General features: G+C 42.2%; 1 protein-coding gene across 5 annotated transcripts in view; it reads right to left on the bottom strand.

Moving 5' to 3' along the window:
• phf21ab (PHD finger protein 21Ab) overlaps nt 1–11,833 on the bottom strand; it is a 76,574-nt gene that overhangs the window by 5,656 nt on the left and 59,085 nt on the right. For 3 of the 5 annotated variants that reach the window (XM_024378967.2, XM_024378968.2, XM_024378969.2), the window contains 4 exons: nt 10,896–11,068; nt 2,356–2,511; nt 1,857–1,932; nt 1,584–1,687 (listed from right to left, as the gene is read on the bottom strand). In XM_024378967.2, the coding sequence (XP_024234735.1) occupies nt 1,584–1,687; nt 1,857–1,932; nt 2,356–2,511; nt 10,896–11,068 (509 nt within the window). Of the gene's footprint in view, nt 1–1,583; nt 1,688–1,856; nt 1,933–2,355; nt 2,512–10,895; nt 11,069–11,162; nt 11,186–11,833 lie in introns of all 5 variants that reach the window. The other 2 variants (XM_024378971.2, XM_024378970.2) reach the window with 2 other exon arrangements.

The following is an 11,833-nucleotide window of genomic DNA, read 5'->3' as shown; positions in this document are numbered from 1 at the left end:
TTCCCCAAAACTAGTCATAGCTTTATCTTTTATCATGTTTGTTCCTGACAGATCCACATTCGCTTGCTAACAAGCGAGATAGCAAGCTAGCTTAGTCTCCATTGTGGTCAATTACTGAACTGTAACTATATTACTACTAGTGCAGTTATTATAAATGCATTTAAAAAAAAAATCAGCTACAGTATTAGTATAGCTAATTAACTGCAAACTGTAGGACTTTAGCCAATTAGCTAGCATTTGGCTATGTAGCTAGAAAGCTTTGCTAACAGTGTGCATTTAAAAAAAAATGCAGTTCTATTTAAATTTAATTTAACATCAGCCATCAGTATCTCTGGGTATTCTTTCTTTTTTTAAGCCAAGAGAGCATCAGACAGGGATGCAAACTGGTGAGGGCCAAAAAAAGGTGAAATGTTTTTTTGCATGGAAACAAGTGAAAAATCGGTGTTAACTGCAAGAAAATGTGCCTATTTTTAAGTGGGGTTGTCACAATACCAACATTACCAACATTACCAACATTACAATACCCCCCCCACCCAGGACGCATGTTCCCATATTCTATATGTTCTGCACAAAAACCTGTCCCTTTTATTCACATCTCTACTCATTACAACGCATTGAATTTAACTTCACACTTTTTACTCTATAATAGAAAAGGTTACTGCAGAAAATAGATGATTTGCTAATATCTAAAGGCCTACCTGTGATTGGGCAAAAGGAATATAAATTGTGGCACACCTGAAAATGTCCCTATTAATTTATATAGTGGTAATGACCTCTGATATATAGTGCAAATCATCTATTTTCTGTTACAAATTATTTCTATAGATTAAAATGAGGTTTATTTGAACTATTCTCATTGTTCCTTCATCATGAGGATTCATGTGCGTGTACCCCTTAAAGAGCATCCTGTGAATCCTCACTTATTCCGGTAAAATAGGTCTTTATTTTAAAATGGTTTGGGCTAGAGACAACCGGTTTTCTGCATTGTAGAGGTGCAACCATAGGCACAAAACCATGCTCCGTTAGTTTCTATGGCAGAGGCTGTGCTACAGTTAAAAATAAAATCAGACTCGCCTGTACTAATGGTTCTTACAGGCCAAGTAACATTTTACAAATTACTTCGCTCGTGATGTACGCCCCCTAAAATGATACATATAAAACAGTCTGAGCATTCAATGTATTATCTGAGCGCACTGGTGCTCCCAAGTCAGAATTCCATGTGCATTCCACAGGACACATTTATAGAAGTGTTCCAAAAAAAAGACTCCAAGATTAGGAAAAGTTTTGCGGCACAGTATCTGTTAGCGCCTCTCTTTTATAGCTCAACGGGTGATACACTGCATCTGCGCACTTTTCGTCAGCCCTCTACACGATTCACGTGGAATACCTATTTTGGAGATCAAAACGGCAAATTTAGCCGAAAAGTGACGAGTTTGCATCTCTGATCAGAGCAATAGGGGTAGTTACGTGAAATACCTAGCTGACACTATTATTCAAGATCTGAGCCACTTCCATCTATTCCAGTATGGCCATCTGGAAACAACTCGCTTACAAAGGCGATCTGCTGTTACTATGGAGCTTACCGTTATAGAGTTGCTGAGTTGTTTGACCCCTTGTTCCAACTGCTCCCGCTCCAGTTTCAGCTCAGCACTCCACTTAATTAGCCTTTGTTTCTCCTCTTCTTTAGCTGTTAGGAAACAGAAACAACACAGACAACAGTGAGATTTAAAAGGCCATTTGGTTGTTTGAGATGCCAGTGACAGAACTGTTCCATCTACCACCGCTTCAGCTGAATGTAGCCAAAGCACACATTTCATGTTTGTCGAGGCACAAGGTCTTTGGTGTGCTATTCCTACCTTCTTTATAGGCGATGTAGGAATGAACAATAGCCAATGTTCCCGGCCATTGAATTGCATCTTCTTTTTTCAGTATCTGGAGAGAAGAGCACAGCTTTGTTGTATTGTGATTGTGAAGTCACGACATTACCTAGACATGGAAGAGAACATTTCTCTGGCCACCCTCTGGTGATGTCACGATGGACAAACAAACAAAATCAGATGGGAGTGTAAGATGCCATCATCCACTAACAAAATGAATGGGAAAGAATCACATAAAACAATATTGAATCATGTTGAAGCTTGCCGTTCCTTCTTGAACAGCCATATCTTAATGTTGTCGTTTAGGAAAAAGGCCTAGCTGATGACAGCCTATGGGGAAGATTACATTTCTGGATAACCTGTGGACAATTCTGTGGCCCACTTTGAAAAGGCAACCAATTTTTCAGATCTAGACCACAACCACTGGACTGCTGGGCAATGCCCCCCCCCTGATCAGTAGGTCGGGTGCTGCGTTTACCTGGTCTTGACATTTGGGACAGATCCACATGCCTTTAGGAATGGTTTTCAGGGGTGGGTCCAGGCAGTCCAGGTGATAGACACGTGAGCATGTGTCACACATGAGCAACTGGCCACTGCGTCTGCACACAGTGCAGAAATCCTCATGGATGTCTCCCTGTCAGGAAGAATTGCACCAATCAGTTTCACTGCCCGTCTAGGCCTGACCAATCAGGTGTGCAGAGGCAGGGCAGAGGGGAGGGGCCATGTTTGTTGATTTGAGGATTATCAAATTATATTAGGGTCTTTGTGGCGTTTAAAGAAAACACTTACAAAGTGGCTGAAGACGGCTTGTGGCATGGAGACACGTCAGATTTATTCTAGTATCAAAATGGACTACAAAGTGTTAGATCATTCGTGTCATAAATTTTGTCTCAGAGATTTGCGAGATAATGAGGAAAAAAGGGTATATCGAGGAATGAATGGTATGTAACAGTTTTCGTTGGGTTGCGTTTATTTAAATCCTGCCAACATGCCCACAGCATCCAAGTACTCATACATTTGGAGCACAACTGCAAGAGACCCGATCGTAATGCCCAACACGCACTGACCATGCTACATTTTGGTTTGGATATCCCTATGGTGCTAGTCAGTCAAATTGGACAATCGGAAACATTTCATTAGCTCCAAATTTAAATGAATAAAGAAACCAACTATGAATTGGAGAGCCCAACCGATAGATCAGTTGACCGATATTTACCTTTCATGGATGTATTTGTGCCGGCATTTAATCTACAGAAAAGGTCCGATATAAGATGAAGGAAAAAAGCGTCCTTCATAGGAGACTTTTTTGGTGCCTGAACAGGTCTTTACATGGCTATAAGCCAATCTTGCTTTGGCTGGACACTATCACCCAATGCAACTACACCAGTCGGAGAGGAGAGTAAACCACTGTGAACTAACTGTTACTGCTTATACGGTGAGTGCTGAGTAGATAGAAGCTTGCCAGCTCAATAAAGTGTCAAATGCGCACTGGTCACAAACGGTTACGTGAAGTGTTGGGTGTTGTGACAAACAATGGATGCTATGCCCAAACATAAATAGAGTGCCGTGCTAGGAACATTCAACTGTGGTAACGTTAACATTACAGTCCTTTAGTGAAGCCTGCGAAATCTGGTGGGTTATATTTGCTTTTTGCGAAGGGTATTCCTCAAGCGCTGTCATAGATTTTTTTTCATACACACAAAAACAAACATAGCAGGTTACAAAGTAATGCTTCGTAGCTACGTTTTTATGCATGGGTTGTCACATGTCAGGGACCGGTTCATATTCACGTTTCACCACCCCCAGCTAACTACCTGTGAGAACACTTGACATAATTCACTGAGGGTTAGTGTTATCAGGAAACCTTGGGATGTCCCCACGCTAAATCCCTACCCTAACCCTGAAAGCCAATTCATGCTTGACACAATTGCGGAGCCTCCGGAGGCCAAACCGAGCTTGGTACGCCGATGCAACGCACCTCCCAAAATGTTTAACAATGTCCAGGGCTCCGCATAGCTCCGCATAGCTCCGCATAGACATGGTTGGTTGACGTAAGTGGGTGTGGTACATCCTGTATAACACACAAACTCACTTCCTTGACAAAAAACATGGAGAAGGTTGACGAAAGGCTATTAGAACAAGTTCACAACTAAAAAATATCTTCATGAAACTTTGTGTAGGGATTTCAACACATGAAAATTAGTTTGAACTCCTAGAGAGAGAGCGGTAAACGGGGATAGATGCGGTACAGAGGTCAATGAAATACAGACAGTGGGGGGAATAGGAGGAAGCTGGATTGGCGCATATTGAACAAATCTGATCTAACAAAGTGGATATTTGTCAAATACGTATGGTAACAGGCTCACAATGTGGTTATTAAAATCCAAATTTGGATATACAGGAAGTCGGAACTTTACATACACATTAGCCAAATATATTTAAACTGAGTTTCACAATTCCTGACTTTTAATCCTAGTAAATATTCCCTGCTTTATATCAGTTAGGATCACCACTTTATTTTAAGAATGTGAATGTCAGAATAAGAGAGAATGATTAATTTCAGCTTTTATTTCTTTCTCATCACATTCCCAGTGGGTCAGAAGTTTACATACACTCAACTAGTATTTGGTAGCATTGCCTTTAAATTGTTTAACTTGGGTCAAACGTTTCGAGTAGGTCCTCCTGGCAGAGCTGGTGTAACTGAGTCAGGTTTGTAGGCATCCTTGCTCGCACACGCTTTTTCAGTTCTGCCCACAAATTTTCCATGGGATTGAGGTCAGGGATTTGAGATGGCCACTCCAATACATTGACTTTTTTGTCCTTAAGCCATTTTGCTACAACTTTGGAAGTATGCTTGTGGTCATTGTCCATTTGGAAGACCCATTTACGACCAAGCTTTAACTTCGACTGATGTCTGGAAATGCTGCTTCAATATATCCACATGATTTTACTTCCTCCATGATGCCATCTATTTTGTGAAGTGCACCAGTCCCTCCTGCAGCAAAACAACCCCACAACATGATGCTGCCACCCCCGTGCTTGTGTTCTTCGGCTTGCAAGCCTCCCCCGTTTTCCTCCAAACATAACGATGGTCATTATGGCCAAACAGTTCTATTTTGGGTTCATTAGACCAGAGGACATTTCGCCGAAAAGTACAATCTTTATCCCCATGTGCAGTTGCAAACCGTAGTCTGGCTTTTTATTGGCAGTTTTGGAAGCAGTGGTTTCTTCCTTGCTGAGCGGCCTTTCAGGTTATGACGATATATGACTCGTTTTACTGTAGATATAGATACTTTTGTATCGGTTTCCACCAGCATCTTCACAAGGTCCTTTGCTGTGGTTCTGGGATTGATTTGCACTTTTCGCACCAAAGTATGTTCATCTCTAGGAGACAGAACACGTCTCCTTCCTGAGTGGTATGACGGCTGCGTGGTCCCATGGTGTTTATACTTGCTTACTATTGTTTGTACAGATATGAACGTGGTAACTTCAGGCGTTTGGAAATTGCTGCCAAGGATAAACCAGACTTGTGGAGGTGTACAATTTTTCTTCTGAGGTCTTGGCTGATTTCTTTAGATTTTCTCATGACGTCAAGCAAAGAGGCACTGCGTTTGAAGGTAGCCCTTGAAATACATCCACAGGTACACCTCAAAATGACTCAAATTATGGCAATTAGCCTATCAGAAGCTTCTAAAGCCATGACATAATTTTCTGGAATTTGCCAAGCTATTTAAAGGCACTGTCAACTTTGTGTATGTAAACTTCTGACCCACTGGAATTGTGATACAGTGAATTATAATTGAAATAATTTGTCTGTAAACAATTGTTGGAAAAATTACTTGTGTCATGCACAAAGTAGATGCCCTAACAGACTTGCCAAAACTATAGTTTGTTAACAAGAAATTTGTGGAGTGATTGAAAAACGAGTTAATGACTCCAACCTAAGTGTATGTAAACTTCCGACTTCAACTGTACTTGGCTGTTTTTGCTGCATAACATTTAGAAGTCGTCCCTTTTCAGGTTTAGAAAAAGGAATCGCTAAATGCTAACTCCCATTCGTATAAGCTGGTAGCATAGCTAACATACATAAATTGGCGGTAGTTTAACTGTAATGCAGATGATTGATGACATGAACATGTATTGGGGTTGACATCCATACATGCATTATGCTCAGATTTTTTTTTAACCTCAACATAGTGTGAAATAGACATTAAACAATAGCCTAAATGTAAGCTAGTTTTGCTGGGGGGCAACGAGGCAGCTCAGTCTTCAGAGCCTAGGCAATATTTTTGCCAGAATCATTGTAGTTTATACTCCTTTCAATAGAGTAAGTCTTTCCATTTAAAAAACCTCATCTTTCAGGTCCACATACATTTCATGTGGTGCTTCCAATCATGTTCTTTCATCAAAGTGAAGAAATCAGCTTTCTGAGTATCGTTGTAGGGCTGTTTTACATACACATACAGTACAAGTCAAAAGTTTGCACACACCTACTCATTCAAGGGTTTTCTATATTTGTACTATTTTCTACAATGCAGAATAATAGTGAAGACATCAAAACTAGGAAATAACACATGGAACCATGCAGGAAACAAAAAAGTGTGAAACAAATCAAAATATATGTTATTTTATATCCTTCAAAGTAGCCACCCTTTGCCTTGATGACAGCTTTGCACACTTCACATTCTCTCAGCCAGCTTCATGAGGTATGCTTTTCCAACAGTCTTGAAGGAGTTCCCACATAGGCTGAGCACTTGTTAGCTGCTTTTCCTTCACTCCGCAGTCCAAATCATCTCAATTTGGTTGAGGTCAGGTGTTTGTGGAGGCCAGGTCATCTGATGCGGCACTCAATCACTCTCCTTGGTCAGATATCCCTTACACAGCCTGGAGGTGTGTTTTGGGTCATTATCCTGTTGAAAAACAAATGATAGTCCCACTAAGCGCAAACCAGATGGTATGGCATATCGCTGCAGAACGCAGTGGTAGCCATGCTGGTTACGTCTGCTATGAATTCTAATTAAAATCACTGACAGTGTCAAAGCACCCCCACACCACCTCCTCCATGCTCCATGGTGGGACCCACACATGCGGAGGTCATCCATTCACCTACTCTGCGTCTCAAAAGACACAGCGGTTGGAACCAAAGGACATTTCCACCGGTCTAATGTCCATCGCTCGTGTTTCTTGGCCCAAGCGAGTCTCTTCTTCTTGGTGTCTTTTAGTATTGTTTTTTTTGCAGCAATTCAACCATGAAGGCCTGATGATTCACACAGTCTACTCTAAACAGTTGACGTTGAAATGCGTCTGTTACACGAACTCTGAAGCATTTATTTGAGCTGCAATCTGAGGTGCAGTGAACTTATTCTCTGCAGCAGAGGTAACTCTGGGTCTTCCTTTCCTGTGGCGGTCCTCATGAGTCAGTTTCATCATAACGCTTGATGGTCTTTGTCAAATCTCAAATATAAAATATATTTAGATTTTTTAAACACTTTTTTGGTTACTACATGATTCCATATGTGTTATTTAATAGTTGATGTCTTCACTATTACTCTACAAATGTAGAAAATAGTAACAATTAAGAAAATCCCTTGAATGAGTAGGTGTGTCAACTTTTGACTGGTACTGTGTGTGTGTGTGTGTGTGTATGTATGTGTGTGTGTGTGTATGTATGTGTGTGTGTGTGTATGTATATGTGTGTGTGTATGTATATGTGTGTATATATGTGTGTATATATATATATATATATATATATATATACACACACACACAGCTCAAAAAAATAAAGGGAACACTAAAATAACACATCCTAGATCTGAATGAATGAAATATTCTTATTAAATACTTTTTTCTTTACATAGTTGAATGTGCTGACAACAAAATCACACAAAAATTATCAATGGAATTCAAATTTATCAACCCATGGAGGTCTGGATTTGGAGTCACACTCAAAACTAAAGTGGAAAACCACACTACAGGCTGATCCAACATTGATGTAATGTCCTTAAAACAAGTCAAAATTAGGCTCAGTAGTGTGTGTGGCCTCCACGTGCCTGTATGACCTCCCTACAACGCCTGGGCATGCTCCTGATGCTCCTGGACAGTCTGTGGTGCAACGTGGCGTTGGTGGATGGAGCAAGACATGATGTCCCAGATGTGCTCAATTGGATTCAGGTCTGGGGAACGGGCGGGCCAGTCCATAGCATCAATGCCTTCCTCTTGCAGGAACTGCTGACACACTCCAGCCACATGAGGTCTAGCATTGTCTTGCATTAGGAGGAACCCAGGGCCAACCGCACCAGCATATGGTCTCACAAGGGGTCTGAGGATCTCATCTCGGTACCTAATGGCAGTCAGGCTACCTCTGGTGAGCACATGGAGTGCTGTGCGGCCCCCCAAAGAAATGCCACCCCACACCATGACTGACCCACCGCCAAACCGGTCATGCTGGAGGATGTTGCAGGCAGCAGAACGTTCTCCACGGCGTGTCCAGACTGTCACATGTGCTCAGTGTGAACCTGCTTTCATCTGTGAAGAGCACAGGGCGCCAGTGGCGAGTTTGCCAATCTTGGTGTTCTCTGGCAAATGCCAAATGTCCTGCACGGTGTTGGGCTGTAAGCAGGACCCCCACCTGTGGACGTCGGGCCCTCACAGAGTCTGTTTCTGACGGTTTGAGCAGACACATGCACATTTGTGGCCTGCTGGAGGTCATTTTGCAGGGCTCTGGCAGTGCTCCTCCTTGCACAAAGGCAGAGGTAGCGGTCCTGCTGCTGAGTTGTTGCCCTCCTACGGCCTCCTCTACATCTCCTGATGTACTGGCCTGTCTCCTGGTAGCGCCTTCATGCGCTGGACACTACGCTGACAGACACAGCAAACCTTGCCACAGCTCGCATTGATATGCCATCCTGGATGAGCTGCACTACCTGAGCACTACCTGAGTCTACAACTGTGGGTTGTAGACTCCGTCTCATGCTACCACTAGAGTGAAAGCACAGCCAGCATTCAAAAGTGACCAACACATCAGTCATCAGGAAGCATAGGAACTGAGAAGTGGTCTGTGGTCAAACTGCAGAACCACTCCTTTATTGGGGGTGTCTTGCTAATTGCCTATAATTTCCACCTGTTGTCTATTCCATTTGCACAACAGCATGTGAAATTTATTGTCAATCAGTGTTGCTTCCTAAGTGGACAGTTTGATTTCACAGAAGTGTGCTTGACTTGGAGTTACATTGTGTTGTTTAAGTGTTCCCTTTATTTTTTTGAGCAGTATATATATATATATATATATATATTTTTTTTTTTTAATTTTATTTATTTAAATTTCAGTTTTTAATGTCATTATAATCGGCAGATACACTCCATGGCCGAAAGTGTGTGAACACCTGCTTGTCAAACGTCTCATTCCAAAATTATGGGCATTAATTAATATGGAGTTGGTCCTCCCTTTGCTGCTATAAACAGCCTTCATTCTTCTGGGAAGGCTTTCCACTAGATGTTGGAACATTACTGTAGGGACTTCTCTTCAGCCATAAGATCATTAGTGAGGTCAGCAGTGATGTATTTGTTTTTTATTAGGATCCCCACTAGCTGTTGCAAAAGCAGCAGCTACTCTTCCTAGGGTGATTAGGCCTGGGTCGCAGTCGGCGTTCCAATTCATCCCACAGGTGTTGGATGGGGTTGAGGTCAAGGCTCTGTGCAGGCAAGTCAAGTTCCTCCACACCCATCTCGACAAACCATTTCTGTATGGACCTCGCTTTGTGCACGGGGATTGTCAATGTCATGCTGAAACAGGAAAACCTTCCCCAAACTGTTGCCACAAAGTAGGAAGCGCAGAAACGACTAATATGTAATTGTATGCTAAGATATTTCCACTTCCCAATAACAGTACAGTGGACCGGGGCAGCTCTAGCAGGGCAGAAATTTTACGAACTGATTTGTTGAAAGGGTGCCATCCTATGGTGCCACGTTGAAAGTCATGGAGCTCTTAGGTAAGTCCATTCAACTGTCAATGCAAAATTGGATCCAAAAATCCCTAACAAATTGTAGAACTTCATATACAAATATTCAAAGCATTTCATGACAAAATGTACAACATGAATTACAATATAATGTAATATATACTGGCAGTCCCCAACTAACCCCACAGACCGGCTATCCAAAGTCGAACCAATTTTGCCACAGTTGCACACAGGCTGGCTGAAGCTAATTGGCTAAAGAAGTTGGCTAGCTTGCTAGGCTAGCCAGCCTAGGCTAGTTCCAGACAAGACCAGGTTAGATTGTTATAAATGATCTAGAACAGTGAGTGACTAACTGTGTACTGTTTTGGCAGAGTGAATGTACAAATTCTTCCCACACAAGAGACACCCACATCAAAGCACGCCACCAAGACCCATTCTCAGTCGCATTTCCTAAATGAGAAAGATTGAAACTGAGGCTAAATAAGTTAGACACCCTATAAAAAGAGAACACTTATGTCATGTGTGTAATTCTAACACTGAAATGGGTGAAGGCCATTATAAAAGCCACTGTGCATACCATTCTGCATTTCTTATTTAAAATTATAGTTTAACCTATGTAATAAACTGCAGTATATTTTTAATGGCATTTAAAAGAGGATCTAAATGAACTGATCCTACTTAAAACATAAAATGAGTAAATTATCAATTTGACAGGCTATCAATTATTCCTCAGAGTAGGGGGAAAGAGGTACTGGGGCGGTACTAAATTTAAGGAGAGGGGTACTGTTCACTTTGTAATGCATAAAAACAATTAAATAATTAGATCAGGATCAGACAGTAGGGAGTAAATTAATAAACAAGTGTCTGTACTTGTCTAGGTCTTTAGACGTGAAGGAACTGGAAGATTTGAACTCCACTTAAGTATTTGCGTGTGATGGGGAGGTTACAGCCTGTGGATAATACCACCGGTATAAAAAAGGGAGGGGCGACAGTAGGTAAGTAAGTAGGGATAGAGCCCCAGAAAGTCCAGGCTGCTGTTCTGGTCTCTCCAGCTGCTACTTACATCCCCAGAGCTGGGGCTGGGCAGGGGGAGAGAGTGGTGGGGGTGGACATGGAAGGGGAAGCTCCCCCCCGTGTTGGGCCGCTCGGGGACCAGGGAAGCAGTGAGACAGCTGGAGGGGGAGGTCGGGGTGTGGCTGCCCAGTTCCGGAACACTGCTGTATTTGGGTGGGCGACCTGGGTGAAATGAGACAGACGGAAAAAAAAAAAAAAAAAAAAAATGGAGGTGGGAGGGAAACAAACAAACAAACAAACCGTCTGTCCAACATACCTTTGACAGGCGGTCCTCGTTGGCTAGCGTGAAAAAGGGGATGTGTTGAGTTGAGGGTGGAGGAGGAGAAGCACAGAGCGGAGTTAGTGCACTAAGAGACAGAAGCTACATGCAAGTGGGGTTCAAAAGAAAAAGCAGAACAAATTTGTTGGCAGGGTGGAAGGAAGCTGACAGCTGAAGGGAGTGAGACATCTCTCCCTATTCTCTAGGATGTCTACAAATCAACCTCAAAAAGGGACAGTTCAAAGTGAATCACAGTTTGTCAGATGCTTTCATACAGCAAAACATGGTGTGTAAGTGTATTTGGATGGTGCCCATCTTTCCCATTCATTTGGGGTTGAGGCCTACCGATTTCCTAGTGCTCGGATCAACAAATTGACTCCGCTCTAGTTGATGCATGGAAACATCTGACACTGTTACACTTTGAGATGAACTATTATCCCTCTAACCAAAACCTTTCGTTTTTCACAAATGACAATTGGAAAAACTCAAGAAATTTCTACAGTTAGGGATAAAGAAAAGGCAGTCAAAACGAAGTCTTCAAGGTCAGAATTAGCAGTCTCTTAGTAAGTGTCCCTGCATGGGATTCGGGCCAGCAAGCAAAGAGGTGTCAACAGAAAAGTTGTGTGTAAAAACCATTCAGAGCATTTCGTACCATTTACATTAAGTAG

The sequence above is a fragment of the Oncorhynchus tshawytscha genome, linkage group LG19 (genome assembly GCF_018296145.1).
Source record: "Oncorhynchus tshawytscha isolate Ot180627B linkage group LG19, Otsh_v2.0, whole genome shotgun sequence".
Lineage (NCBI taxonomy): Eukaryota > Metazoa > Chordata > Actinopteri > Salmoniformes > Salmonidae > Oncorhynchus > Oncorhynchus tshawytscha.
This window is presented reverse-complemented; position numbering and strand designations above follow the sequence as displayed.